The 15,524-nt window shown below is 40.4% G+C and overlaps 1 protein-coding gene across 3 annotated transcripts in view; it reads left to right on the top strand.

Annotated features, from left to right (window-relative positions):
- FLNB (filamin B) overlaps positions 1-15,524 on the top strand; it is a 530,593-nt gene that overhangs the window by 453,056 nt on the left and 62,013 nt on the right. For all 3 annotated transcript variants that reach the window (XM_078661490.1, XM_078661488.1, XM_078661489.1), the window contains 2 exons: positions 719-871; positions 4,289-4,411. In XM_078661490.1, coding sequence (XP_078517616.1) covers positions 719-871; positions 4,289-4,411 — 276 coding nt within the window. The remainder of the gene's footprint in view (positions 1-718; positions 872-4,288; positions 4,412-15,524) is intronic.

The following is a 15,524-nucleotide window of genomic DNA, read 5'->3' on the forward strand; positions in this document are numbered from 1 at the left end:
GCGTCGGCCGCGAAATGGATCCAAAAAAACCAAGCTGGAGCCAGCTCGGGCGTAGCACGTCTTCCGGAGACGTGCACGTTCACAGAGCACAATCGGCTCGGGCACAGGCCAATAGCCGCTCGTGCACAGCTCTGTACTCCCTTGGCTGTGAGCACGGTGACTGTAATACTCGCTGCGGCAGCGCTTCGTGCTGCTACCGGCAGCGAGCCCTAAAAAGCTCTGTAATCTTTCTCATCCCTTAAGTATAGCTATTCCCACCTGTTGAAGTATTATATGTGTTTATCCAGAGTGGGTCTGGTCAGTGTTAGTAAAAAGAAATACATTCTGACTCTGCGGTGTTCTAAGAACCTTGCATGCTCCTCAGGTCTCTACGCTGCAGTCCCCTGACATGCCCTTTTCTACATTCTGCCCCTAAACTTACAACTGCCACAATTCTGCCATACTTGTGGATTTTCCCCATTCATTAGTGGAATTTACAATAGAAAAAATCATCATCAATAAACCATGAACTAGTAATTGAGCATATGGGTTTTTTGACTGCAAATTTAGCAATTTGCTGCCCATAGTGGCACTCTGATGCACAATTTAATTTGTGGATCGATTTCCCAACATTTACATTACTTTTAATTGTCATACTGCCTTTCATGGCGAGTAAGGCTTGAGTGTATCATAGGAGGTCTAGATGCGTTGTCTTTTCATGTATGCGTTTCCATTGCAGGTTACGGTGGGCTGTCTCTGGCAATTGAAGGGCCTAGTAAGGTCGACATCCAAACAGAGGATCTGGATGATGGCACCTGCAAGGTCTCCTACTGTCCAACCGAACCTGGTGTCTACATTGTGTCCATAAAATTTGCAGATGAGCATGTTCCAGGTAAGAAAGAAATACTGATCTACTTCACTTGCATCAATAGGTTAATTAAAGGAGGATTACGTAAAACAAAGGACTGAATGATGGACACTAAGAAATGGTGCACCATCCAGCAACCCTAAACAAGGTGAATGAGCAGTAAATCCTACAATGTTTTGATTTCTCCTTTAGCCTTTCTCAGACTCAAGCAGCTGTGCACCTTGCACGCCATTCAGCGTTTATTCACTTGAGATAAGGGATAAACAACCACTTATATATTACAAATATTACCAGAACCCCACACATCATAGTACTGTGTTAAAAAAATTAACTATGCTTGGAACAAAAAAATTTGCTATTGTGTTTGGAAACTGGTAGCGTTTTCAAAAACATTTTCACTTTGGGGAGTTGAACAGAGGATAACCTTGTTCTGAGAATTTCTGGAGCTTCCTAGTCTTGGAGGATAATTAATAATACCATTGGTGGTATTAGTGCTACTAATGATGACAATGCCACGACACCACTACTGCCATTACTTATTGTAGTGTACACTGTAGGAACACAATTCCCTCTACTGTGCTGTGAACTGTACCATCTTGCCCTTTGTGATAGTTTTGCTGGCCTCTCCTGCTGCTTTACCTCGGTGGGCTCATCAAACCGTTGTCTAGTGTGGGTGCTTCCATGTTAGTTTCTCAAACCAGTAGTGCACAAGACTCTGCTGATCGAAGAGTGGACCTATAGTGCATTTTCTACCTTAGTGGGGCAAGGTCCCTGCCCACTCATAAAAGAAATGCCACAGATGGGACAGCTGCATTAATTGATTCCCACCAGTGGTCTCCTGAACTGGGAGTCTGCTCCATGTAAATATCTATATATAGCAAAAGATCAAAGAAAAGTATGACTAGCACACAATGTGTTGCTGTTCTACCCAAATAATGGGACATGGTCAGGGTCATCAGAAGAGTGTTGCTGCTTTGCCCTGCTTATAAATTTAAGCTGGTGCCACTAAGGAAAGTAGAGGGGCAGCCTGTGCGTGCTAGCTAGAGCAATGCCTATCAATATGGATCTCAATGAATGGCTGCTTAATTATTTAAAACCGCCCTGAAGACAGAGGAGTCTGAAAAAGGTTGGGTGTGACCCCCCACAAAGGTATGGTGTGCTGGATGTGCTTAAAACATGATTGACTTCCGTACAGCTGCTCGGTGCGAAGTTGCAACACACACTGCTTATCCTCTGCCATACCTGTGAGATGTTGTCCTGGGTTTGAAAACTACAGTTATATATACAGTTATTTGGAAATTTAAATACAGAAAGCTTTGCAACTAAAGAATACGATATACACACCATTTTGGTCGGTTCCTTTCCTGGAGACTTGGACTCAAGTACCAGTACTTTATTGATCTACCTATACTACGTTAATATGCTTTTTTAGAGACTCTATTACAAGGAAGACCCTATCCAATCAGTACAGTGTTTATAAATTGTTCTCAAACAGAGAATAGGTAATCCCTATACCTTAACTGCTTTGGCTCCAAACATCTATTTTGGACCAATATATAGTACAGTTTGGGAATTTTTGTGGCTGTCCTGAAGAAGGTGCTTAGCACGTCGAAACACGCGTAGAAAATAATAATTTTCCACCATTAAGCCACGATGTTTCAATATGAAACAAACTTTTACATTTGTTTGGTTTTTGTATTCATGTTTGAAATATTTCTATAGAATTGTTTTATATTTGTTTGTGCAGTATATGTTTATGTTGTTTTGATGAGTACAGTATGTCCTATTTGTCTTATAGGTCTCAGATATTTCATGTCTGACATTAATAACGTTTTATCATTAATTTGTATTCATAAAATGAAGTTTTTAACTTAAATGTAGAGTACACTGAGTCTATGTTTATATCAATTTGCTTGTTTTAGGTCTGCATAAAAGATATGGCCAATTATTTGCCTAGGGTTGCTTCTTTCTCAAATGTATTTTTCCTGCCCTAGTATTTGGTATTTTCAGCAGGGGGTCCCATTTAAACAATTGACTTAAACCATGATTGCACAGTCGTGGTCGTGAGCCTACATTGTGGCTTAGGTCCATCTGACTGGGAGTACACTGATCCCCTAGTTCGCAGTCCTAAACAAACTTGAGAGTTTTTCCCTTCCACCCTAAATATTCAGAAATAGTTAGAACCATCTCTCTGTGACATATGATATGGAAAATGTTATGGTTAGAACTTATTTTGGGACTCCAACCCTAAATATTAGTGTTGCCAGTGGCCTCCCCTCTGCTCTGTTCCTTTAGTATCCCTGCCACCAGAAACATAAACCTGTTGAAATCTGTTTGAGGGTTACAGGCCTCTAAATGTTGGTATTTTTGAAAGATCTACATAACATTCCCAACTCAAGTTATTCCCTTTTGGAAAAACTAGTTCTGGATAGCATTTGAAGCTATAACTGGGCCTCCACTTCAACTGTGACTAGTCCTTCCCCGTCACTAACCACCTTATATATCCCCATTGGCCCCATTAACTGAACACTTGCATTTTGGCCTAGGGGACAATAACTTATGCCAACCCAAAATCTTGTTTGTTTTTTTAGAAGTTCCAGCTCACCCTTTGCCTGTGCTTAGTGAGATCCTTGCCCCTTTAAGGAGTTCTAGGATATTTATTGTGTGGTTTAACAACTATGATCAATGCAGTGATACTGGTAGGGCTCAGTGACATGTATGTTGTAAAATATACATTGCAATCCACAAAAATATTAGTTCATTTTTTGAAAGTAATGGTGATCTAATCTTAGTGCTCACAATACAAGAAATAAATAACACTGATTTATGGTTTCATGTTTGGAGATATTAACAAAACGTTAACTAGTGCAAATGCGGTGTATTTTTCAAAAGTTAATTTCCATATACATAAATGGTACTCATAGAGGTACTCCAGGGAATCTGCATCAGTTGCAACTTCCAGGGAGACTCTCAGAATTATTTCTGAATTTGATGAAAGTCAGAAGTTTAATCTAAATCAAGGTGTAAGTCTTTTTGAGGAAATTATGTGAGTTGGCTGCTGTGAGCTATTGCATTTATTCTTCTGTTGCCCGTACATGTGTTTTGCCATTCTACCACAGATGCAGGTCATATTGCCCAACTATGAAACCAAATAATGGTGTGCAATATTGAGTGTAAAACATTAATTTGAAAGTGCTCAACTTGCTAGATATCCCCTCAGTCCACTAAACACACACCTAAGTTTGTTTTCATCATTTCAAGTTTTGCTAAATTTTGGGTGGTTATGCAATGAATAAATGCACTGTTGTACAAACTTAAGTGGCTTTACGGAAAGTGAAAGCCATCCTATTTGCAAGATGTCAATTACATCATTTAAATGCAGGGAGTTAAGGTGGTTGTTTTGTTTGTGCCTGACTTTGTGGTTACTGTTTGTGTGTATAGGAAGTCCTTACACTGCAAAAGTCACTGGTGAGGGACGGGTGAAGGAAAGCATCACTCGCAAAAGACGTGCCCCGTCTGTGGCTACAGTGGGAGGCATTTGTGATCTTAATTTGAAGATTCCAGGTAATATTATTTTTTATGATAATAAAGGTAATGTTTAATGTATTATTGGCTAACTGTTTCCATATAATCCGGATATAATCCGTTTCAGCGTTCCAATACTAATTATTACATTATTTTAATTTCTCCCTATGTGGTACGTTTATAGGTGATGTGATGGAACTTTTTAAAATGTCTTATTATTTTTTTACATTAGTATGTTTGAATGATTTACTCAAAGTCTGAGTGGCTTTATACCAATATATATATATATATATATATATATATATATATATATTCACTGAAAAAACCATAGGTTATAGACCATATATAGTTAGGAATTTGCATTTACAAAACCTTGAAAATTCACTGAAAAAACCATAGGTTAGAGACCATATATAGTTAGCTGGACATTTTATTGACATAAAACCAATGAAATTCCATATATAGTTAGTTGCACTAACTATATATCGCGCACCCGCAATCCACTGCTGATGATGTCACATATTACATCATTCATGACATGGTCAGTGACATCACTGATGACATCACTGATGACATCTCAAATGACATCACTGATGACATCACTGATGACATCACTGATGACATCATCTAGTGTCTGTGTGTTTTTGTAAAGTTTAAATATGTTTTACATATTGAAGAATGAGTGGATGTATGGAAGACTGAGTGTGTGTGTGGCTGGCTGGGAGGTGTGTGACTCTGTGCATATCAATGTGTACTTGTATCAGTGATTGTATAAGAGAGTAAGTATGTGTTAGTATATGTGTGAAAAGTATGGTGTTCTGTGTTTAACTGTATAGATGAGGAAATCGAAGTGTGATTGATTCTTCACAGGACTGACTAGGTGTATGAGTGCATATGATAGTGTTGTAATAATGAGTGACTGTATGTATGAGTGATTGTATGGGTGAATGAGTGAATGTGTGTGTAGACGTAGGAATCAGTGAGTGCGTATGTAGTAACTGGTATTGGTGTGTCATGATGTCATCAGTGATGTCATTTGAGATGTCATCAGTAATGTCATTTGAGATGTCATCAGTGATGTCATCAGTGATGTCACTGAAGTATGGTGTTCTGTGTTTAACTGTATAGATGAGGAAATGGAAGTGTGATTGATTCTTTACAGGACTGACTAGGTGTGTGAGTAACTCCATGGATGAGTGGCAGTGTGTGAGTGTCTGCATAGGTGTATGAGTGCATATGATAGTGTTGTAATAATGAGTGACTGTATGTATGAGTGATTGTATGGGTGAATGAGTGAATGTGTGTGTAGACGTAGGAATCAGTGAGTGCGTATGTAGTAACTGGTATTGGTGTGTCATGATGTCATCAGTGATGTCATTTGAGATGTCATCAGTGATGTCATCAGTGATGTCATTTGAGATGTCATCAGTGATGTCATCAGTGATGTCACTGACCATGTCATGAATGATGTAATATGTGACATCAGCAGTGGATTGCGGGTGCGCGATATATAGTTAGTGCAACTAACTATATATGGAATTTCATTGGTTTTATGTCAATAAAATGTCCAGCTAACTATATATGGTCTCTAACCTATGGTTTTTTCAGTGAATTTTCAAGGTTTTGTAAATGCAAATTCCTAACTATATATGGTCTATAACCTATGGTTTTTTCAGTGAATTTCATTGGTTTTTTAAAAGCTAATATCTATAGCTGTAAAATATATTCTTTATTACGTGACGTATCACGTAGCCACGTGAGACGCCTCATGACGCGTCGCATAACCGTGACGTATCGGCTCTGCAGCGCAAACAAAACCCGTAACGTAAGCGTGCCGGAGCACGCTTACAGATATATATATTTTTTTTTTCCTTAATTAGACAAAATCCACATGTGCACATATCTTGAGGCCTTGCAAAGGCACATCAAACAAACAGTCCCTACAATTTTGCCAAGTTTTCTGGAAATCTATTCCCTTAATTTTTTTTTTACTGTTTCTCTTGGTTTTCCCCTTGTTACGCTTACCGGGACGCTACCCAGTACGCGAACCAGACGCTCCAAAAACACAAGATGGCGGACTCCCGTTACGCTGCCGGTTAGCTGCCCGGTTCGCGTACCGGGAAGCGCCTCTACCGCGAAAAATCGCGGGGGACTTTAATATCCCCCTCATCAATCCTAGGGGGTCAGGAGTGGTTTACCTTGCCCCCTTTCCTTCATTTCCCCCTTCTTTTTTCACCACTTCTTGTCTCTCGAACCTACCGAGAGACAAGATGGCGGCCGCTCCGGACTGTTTAGAATGTTGACAGACACCGGAGAGCCAATCAGCTTCGCTTCGCGAAGTTCCGTTACGCGCCAGGTACGCGAACCGGGGCGCTAACCGGAGCGCTGTCACAGATATAAAGATTTTTTTAAACGTTAATTTCTCAAAATCCACTGGAGCACATATATTGAGACATAGCAAAGGCACGTCGGGCAAACCATATCTACAATTTTGCCAAGTTTCATGTAAATCTATTCAGCCGTTCGAGCTAAAAGTGAGTCCAACCGCCCTATGGAAAAATGAATGGGAAAAACGCGTTTTGGGACCCCCCTTTTTTCTCGGCCCCCCCTTGACGAAACCCCTCCAAATTTTCAGGGGCTGCTCAGAAACAAAATGTGCCATTTTCCTGAAAATTCCGTCCACAAACGCCAAAGTTATTAGACATAGAATTTTCAGAAATCCCATAGAGAAAAAATCCTAACTATATATACCCACTGGCTATCGCCAGTAGGTAATATACATATATAAACATATATAATCTGCATATCTATATAAATATAAATGCATGCATACATATACATATATGCATACATATGCATGTTATTTACATGAAAGTTTTAAAAACACTAATAAAAGCAAAGCTAAAAAGCCACCTCATTACAAACAGAATGGCTTTAACTTAAACGAGGGCGAGATCTATTGCATTTTCAATGCTTGTTTACTTTGGTTCTATCAAGAAGGCATTCAGATGTGTCACACATTTGCCATAAATTCTGAATGTTAGCACTCTAGTTGCTCATTAGATCACTGTAGTAAAGCTAGTGCTCACCAGGGAAGTCTGCTGCTAATCATGGTTTGCAGCCATTTTCCCGCATTTTTTATCCCGCAGACTTTCAGTCCGCATACCATTATCCCGCAAGGTCATTGACCTCGCATACCATTATCCCGCATTTTTTCAAAACGCATGTGCATTTATCGCGCATGCCTTTACAAAGAATTACGTTTTAAAGGCATGTATGGTAAATGCATTTGCGTTGTGAAAACCACGATGACGAGAGAGGTAAGTGGGTTTGTTATAATTTTTTCGTGGGTTAGTGATTGTGTAGTGTAGTGTAGTGTTGTGTAGTGTTGTGTTAGTGTAGTGTAGAGTTGTGGTGGTTGTTTAGTGTAGGGTCATGCTGGGGGTAGTGTTTTAGGGTTTAGGGTTGTGTTGTAGTGTTTGCGTAGTGTAGGGTCATGCTGGGGGTAGTGTTTTAGGGTTTAGGGTAGTGTTGTAGTGTTTGCGTAGTGTAGGGTCATGCTGGGGCTAGTGTTTTAGGGTTTAGGGTAGTGTTGTAGTGTTTGCGTAGTGTAGGGTCATGCTGGGCGTAGTGTTTTAGGGTTTAGGATAGTGTTGTAGTGTTTGCGTAGTGTAGGGTCATGCTGGGGGTAGTGTTTTAGGGTTTTGGGTAATGTTGTAGTGTTTGTGTAGTGTAGGGTCATGCTGGGGTGTAGTATTTTAGGGTTTAGGGTAGTGTTGTAGTGTTTGCGTAGTGTAGGGTCATGCTGGGGGTAGTGTTTTAGGGTTTTGGGTAGTGTTTGCGTAGTGTAGGGTCATGCTGGGGGTAGTGTTTTAGGGTTTTGGGTAGTGTTGTAGTGTTTGCGTAGTGTAGGGTCATGCTGGGGTGTAGTGTTTTAGGGTTTTGGGTAGTGTTGTAGTGTTTGCGTAGTGTAGGGTCATGCTGGGGTGTAGTGTTAGGGTTTTGGGTAGTGTTGTAGTGTTTGCGTAGTGTAGGGTCATGCTGGGGGTAGTGTTTTAGGGTTTTGGGTAGTGTTGTAGTGTTTGCGTAGTGTAGGGTCATGCTGGGGGTAGTGTTTTAGGGTTTTGGGTAGTGTTGTAGTGTTTGCGTAGTGTAGGGTCATGCTGGGGGGTAGTGTTTAGGGTTTTGGGTAGTGTTGTAGTGTTTGCGTAGTTGTAGGGTCATGCTGGGGGTAGTGTTTTAGGGTTTTGGGTAGTGTTGTAGTGTTTGCGTTGTGTAGGGTCATGCTGGGGGTAGTGTTTTAGGGTTTAGGGTAGTGTTGTAGTGTTTGCGTAGTGTAGGGTCATGCTGGGGGTAGTGTTTTAGGGTTTAGGGTAGTGTTGTAGTGTTTGCGTAGTGTAGGGTCATGCTGGGGGTAGTGTTTTAGAGTTTAGGGTAGTGTTGTAGTGTTTGCGTAGTGTAGGGTCATGCTGGGGGTAGTGTTTTAGGGTAGTGTTGTAGTGTTTGCGTAGTGTAGGGTCATGCTGGGGGTAGTGTTTTAGGGTTTAGGGTAGTGTTGTAGTGTTTGCGTAGTGTAGGGTCATGCTGGGGTGTAGTGTTTTAGGGTTTTGGGTAGTGTTGTAGTGTTTGCGTAGTGTAGGGTCATGCTGGGGGTAGTGTTTTAGGGTTTAGGGTAGTGTTGTAGTGTTTGCGTAGTGTAGGGTCATGCTGGGGTGTAGTGTTTTAGGGTTTTGGGTAGTGTTGTAGTGTTTGCGTAGTGTAGGGTCATGCTGGGGGTAGTGTTTTAGGGTTTAGGGTAGTGTTGTAGTGTTTGCGTAGTGTAGGGTCATGCTGGGGGTAGTGTTTTAGGGTTTAGGGTTGTGTTGTAGTGTTTGCGTAGTGTAGGGTCATGCTGGGGGTAGTGTTTTAGGGTTTAGAGTTGTGTTGTAGTGTTTGTGTAGTGTAGGGTCATGCTGGGGGTAGTGTTTTAGGGTTTAGGGTAGTGTTGTAGTGTTTGCGTAGTGTAGGGTCATGCTGGGGGTAGTGTTTTAGGGTTTAGGGTAGTGTTGTAGTGTTTGCGTAGTGTAGGGTCATGCTGGGGGTAGTGTTTTAGAGTTTAGGGTAGTGTTGTAGTGTTTGCGTAGTGTAGGGTCATGCTGGGGGTAGTGTTTTAGGGTAGTGTTGTAGTGTTTGCGTAGTGTAGGGTCATGCTGGGGGTAGTGTTTTAGGGTTTAGGGTAGTGTTGTAGTGTTTGCGTAGTGTAGGGTCATGCTGGGGTGTAGTGTTTTAGGGTTTTGGGTAGTGTTGTAGTGTTTGCGTAGTGTAGGGTCATGCTGGGGGTAGTGTTTTAGGGTTTAGGGTAGTGTTATAGTGTTTGCGTAGTGTAGGGTCATGCTGGGGTGTAGTGTTTTAGGGTTTTGGGTAGTGTTGTAGTGTTTGCGTAGTGTAGGGTCATGCTGGGGGTAGTGTTTTAGGGTTTAGGGTAGTGTTGTAGTGTTTGCGTAGTGTAGGGTCATGCTGGGGGTAGTGTTTTAGGGTTTAGGGTTGTGTTGTAGTGTTTGCGTAGTGTAGGGTCATGCTGGGGGTAGTGTTTTAGGGTTTAGAGTTGTGTTGTAGTGTTTGTGTAGTGTAGGGTCATGCTGGGGGTAGTGTTTTAGGGTTTAGGGTAGTGTTGTAGTGTTTGCGTAGTGTAGGGTCATGCTGGGGTGTAGTGTTTTAGGGTTTTGGGCAGTGTTCTAGTGTTTGCGTAGTGTAGGGTCATGCTGGGGGTAGTGTTTTAGGGTTTAGGGTAGTGTTGTAGTGTTTGTGTAGTGTAGGGTCATGCTGGGGGTAGTGTTTTAGGGTTTTGGGTAGTGTTGTAGTGTTTGCGTAGTGTAGGGTCATGCTGGGGGTAGTGTTTTAGGGTTTTGGGTAGTGTTGTAGTGTTTGCGTAGTGTAGGGTCATGCTGGGGGGTAGTGTTTTAGGGTTTTGGGTAGTGTTGTAGTGTTTGCGTAGTGTAGGGTCATGCTGGGGGTAGTGTTTTAGGGTTTTGGGTAGTGTTGTAGTGTTTGCGTTGTGTAGGGTCATGCTGGGGGTAGTGTTTTAGGGTTTAGGGTAGTGTTGTAGTGTTTGCGTAGTGTAGGGTCATGCTGGGGGTAGTGTTTTAGGGTTTAGGGTAGTGTTGTAGTGTTTGCGTAGTGTTGGGTCATGCTGGGGGTAGTGTTTTAGAGTTTAGGGTAGTGTTGTAGTGTTTGCGTAGTGTAGGGTCATGCTGGGGGTAGTGTTTTAGGGTAGTGTTGTAGTGTTTGCGTAGTGTAGGGTCATGCTGGGGGTAGTGTTTTAGGGTTTAGGGTAGTGTTGTAGTGTTTGCGTAGTGTAGGGTCATGCTGGGGTGTAGTGTTTTAGGGTTTTGGGTAGTGTTGTAGTGTTTGCGTAGTGTAGGGTCATGCTGGGGGTAGTGTTTTAGGGTTTAGGGTAGTGTTGTAGTGTTTGCGTAGTGTAGGGTCATGCTGGGGGTAGTGTTTTAGGGTTTAGGGTTGTGTTGTAGTGTTTGCGTAGTGTAGGGTCATGCTGGGGGTAGTGTTTTAGGGTTTAGAGTTGTGTTGTAGTGTTTGTGTAGTGTAGGGTCATGCTGGGGGTAGTGTTTTAGGGTTTAAGGTAGTGTTGTAGTGTTTGCGTAGTGTAGGGTCATGCTGGGGTGTAGTGTTTTAGGGTTTTGGGCAGTGTTCTAGTGTTTGCGTAGTGTAGGGTCATGCTGGGGGTAGTGTTTTAGGGTTTAGGGTAGTGTTGTAGTGTTTGTGTAGTGTAGGGTCATGCTGGGGGTAGTGTTTTAGGGTTTAGGGTAGTGTTGTACTGTTTGTGTAGTGTAGGGTCATGCTGGGGGTAGTGTTTTAGGGTTTAGGGTAGTTTAGTTGTTTAGTGTATGCTAAAGGCATATTCGTTCTAAAAGTTTTCGTTATTTTAATTTGCGGCCTAATAGTACATGCGGGATTTTTTTTGCGGACTGATGGTATGCGGGATTTCGTCATATATTCGCTAATCATACTTTCTATGGCAAAATGAACCCCCTCATTTTGTTCCTTTTTAAATTAAATGTTTTAAGAGTTACCACTTTATTCCAATCAAGATGGCTTCAGGTGTGCCATACCTTTGTAATAAGTAGGACTGTTAGCACTCTAGTTGTTCTTTAGAACACTCTGGGACATTCTGTCATTGGGCTATAGTTGGGCTACATCTGGCTGATATTTGGGCTACATTTGTTTTTTTTTGTCTCTGGTGGCCATCTTTGGGCTACATTGGGCTACATTGGGCTACATTTGGGCTCCAACATATATATAGCCCAATGTAGCCCAATATATATTTTTCAAAGTTAATTTTCGTAAAAACCACTGGAGCCTATATCTTGAGACATAGCAAAGGCACATCGGGCTACCAGTCCCTACAATTTTGCCAAGTTTGGTGTAAATCCATTCAGCCGTTCAGGCTAAAAGTGAGGCCAACCGCCCTATGGAAAATTGCATGGGAAAAACACGTTTTGGGACCCCCCTTTTTTCTCGGCCCCCCCTTGACGAAACCCCCCCAAATTTTCAGGGGCTGCTCAGATACAAAATGTTCCATTTTCCTGAAAATTTCAGCCAATTCTGTCCTCAAACGCCAAAGTTATTCGACATAGAATTTTCAAAAATCCCATGGGAAAAAAATCCTAACTATATATACCTACTGGCTATCGCCAGTAGGTTATATATATATATATATATATATATATATATATATATATATATATATATATATATATATATATATATATATATATATATATATATATATATATATATATATTACAGTATGTGTGAAGCCTTGGAGTCTTATCAATCTGGTGTGTAGTTTAAGCTTAACATGGAACTTGCGATTGAATGTATGTATGTATGTTTTATTGTATAGTGAACATCTATCGAAAAGGCATGGAGTGGGTGAAAGTATCAACAGTTTTGTTTGAAAGTGATTGATGGCAGATTGGCTATGCTTTGTTCTGTAGGATTTTTGTATAGTCTTTGATTTATTAAAACGTACATTTTTACACTGTCATATATATCATTTGGAATCTTGTCTGGGACTGTTCAGGTGCTATTTGTATATTCTCACTGGTCAAAAGGAGAGACTGGTCATTGACTCCAGCTCCAATAGCTGTTTATTCTACGAATTTTTGAGATCCCAAGTAACACACTATTATCTGCAAACTTGATCCTTGTAATTCCCTGTAGAAGGAAATACATAGCATTAACATGTTTTCCCTATCATTGGTCACTAAATCTGTAACTTTTAAAAGAGTTTGACAAATGTCCAAATGGATCTCGAGTCCTGGGTGCCCATGGCTAGACCTACATTTACACTTGGTGGCAAATGTTATGTATCACCTAGATGGGAATGGGCAAGGACATAGGGCCCAATTGTATGCAATGTTTTTAAAATGCTGTCCTGAATATTTTCTCCTGCACTCCCTTCTTTCCTGTAGAAGCAAGGATTAAGTTTAGGTTTTCAGCACTTTTCTAAAAGCATGCTGGGAAAAAGTCCCATAATACTTAAACTCTCCAGACAAACTCCATGACTCATGAACCTTTGGACAGCAACTGCTCACCATGCCACCCAACAATTCTGAAAATGACTTAAACCTGCAGGCAGATTCTTACCAGTCCGGACCCTTGAGTATTGATGGCCATGAATCCAAACTTCAGAACTGGTTCAAACCACAAATGGTGTAGAAAGCAACTTAGCAATTAACTTTTCATGCTTGCCTACGGGTGATTTGCATGTAGTAAAGGGGCTTTCAAATTCTTGCTCTGAAATAACAAGAAGCTGGTTATCTCCTTATACAACTTTGAAATGAATTATTAAAACGAATTTGCTTTAATTAATTAAACTATACTGTAAATTCAGTAAATTCAGTACAGAGAGACCCTCTTGCATGGGAGACATGGTCCTATTCATAATGCATTGAGTAAAGAAAATGTGCTTCTTGCCCAGACTTAATGGATGTTTGTCATATAGGAAGCTAAAAGGTAACTCGCTTTCTCACAGATTTCTAAGTTGCATGTAGACTGCATTGTGATCCTCCAGAGCTTATTGCAGGGTGTCTAGATTTCCTGCTTCAAGTGAAGGGTTAAATGAACATTCCTTTATATAGCACAATGTCCTGTATCTCTTCAAAGCCCCTGTTGAATTGTGTTAGTTTGTTAATTTAAAGTACACGTAATGCACTGAATAAGGAGAAGTAGAGACTGACATTTCCACCGCAAGCAGTGTGTCTAATCCCAAGTCACTGCCACCATAATATTTTTTTTGCTTTTGCAAGGAAGAATATACTTTATAGTAAGTCAGTTGACTGTCTAATGAGAATGCCAGCAGTGATGCAAATTATGAGATTTTCTTTAGTGAAGTAAACATCTGCCTACTGGATGTAGAATGGAGAGCATTTAGTCATCCACGAAAAGGACACAAAATGTTTTGAAAGTTCGGAAGGATATTTTATCACTTTGCACCGGGTCAGTTTTAAACCACTCATCATCATCACTGTATCCCTTTGCAAAACCATCCAGTCAAATGAACATAAATCTGATTTTTTTTTTTTTTAGTTACCACATTTAATCTATTTCCCTTTAGCCCTTGTTGATGAAAATAAGTCTTTTACTCTTGAAAATTCAGGCTGTGCTCTCTTTGTCACTTCAGTTGGAACTTTGTGGTATTCATAATGCAACCATTCTATATCAAATTCCCTTAAATGGAATACTCTCTATAATACAAGTCAGCTACACACCTTAATTTAAAGGAGATACTTATGTTTGAGTTGAAGGCAGGAGATAAACTAAGCATTTACATTCTCAGCTCATTTTCCTATCCTGTGGGTATATAAGTGGCAGTAAGGACTGACTTCAATACATTTTATTGTAATAGAGCTACTCCATTCATATGTCGTTCCCAAGCATTTGACAATCTTAACTCTTCTTGCATTTGATGGTATGGAACAGGAGTGGAGGCTGTAAAGAGGGTGAGAAAACAGATAAATGCAACTAATGCTCTTTCAGACGGTCAACAACAATATACTGTTAGTATCACAATGGGGTTCAACAACATCATTACTTCAAACAAATAGCGTGCTCTTGTAAAAGACACATTTCATTAACACTCATGTAAATGTAAGGTGTCTGACATCACTACTTTACTGTTTCTGCTATTTCCTGAATCTGTAATTGCCCTATACTGTCTTTCTTTTCTTCTCTCTCTCTTTTTCTCCCATTCTATCCTTGTAGTTTCTTGGTTTCAACTTGCTGTTTCTCTGGAGAGCCTCTCCCTCTTCTCTAAGAGCACCTCACTGTCTGTTAAGCGGAAGGAAAGTCATCCAACTCCCATGAGCCAATCTACCCAGCATGTTCTTATAGAGCCATCAACTTGTGAACGGAGGGAATCTTTCCAAAGTACATTTTACATCTGGGGTCAAGAAAAAGCTGAGCCGTTGAGTGCAGGGTCTGTAGGGACGGCGGGTGCGTTATTGCACTGAGCATGTGAAGTCTGAGGTTGGCAAAATGTGCTAATTTGAAATATCCAGCATGCTTCAAATGAATTTGCTTTATAGAATTGAGATGAAGATTGTGGCAGAGTTTTTCCCTTTAACTCGCCATATTAAAAATATGAAAATTACAGATGGAGGGACCAAAATGTATATAAATGTGAAACATTATTATCAATTATTTCAGTTACATTTTAAAACTTTGAAATAAGAGCTGTTGAGAGCAGCATCTAAAACTGGTAGCAATATCTAATATGTGTCATTGTTTTAGTTTTCAATGAGATTTTAATATTGGTACAAAGTTGAGATAGTGTACTGTACTGCCGCATTCTTATTCTGAAAGTCTGTTAGTGCTGCTCCTCTTCTGATGAGTGCAGCCTTAATGCTATTGAAGTTTAATGTCCTAGCTTGGATCAAATACGATGGAATAGAGTGGATTTTAACATCAGTGATGGATAGAAAAGGAGTTAGAGTTATTTCTTGTTAATTAAGTTATCTGCAGGTTAGATTAAAAAAGTGTTTAAATGATTAACCAATTTTTGATTGAGCGTACTTTATTTGCATGTTTATGTAGTCTCATGTTTTAGCTTTTTGCTGCAGTGACATAAACTGTGGGTAGATGTGCACCTTGG

This window comes from Lissotriton helveticus, chromosome 9, assembly GCF_964261635.1.
Source record: "Lissotriton helveticus chromosome 9, aLisHel1.1, whole genome shotgun sequence".
Lineage (NCBI taxonomy): Eukaryota > Metazoa > Chordata > Amphibia > Caudata > Salamandridae > Lissotriton > Lissotriton helveticus.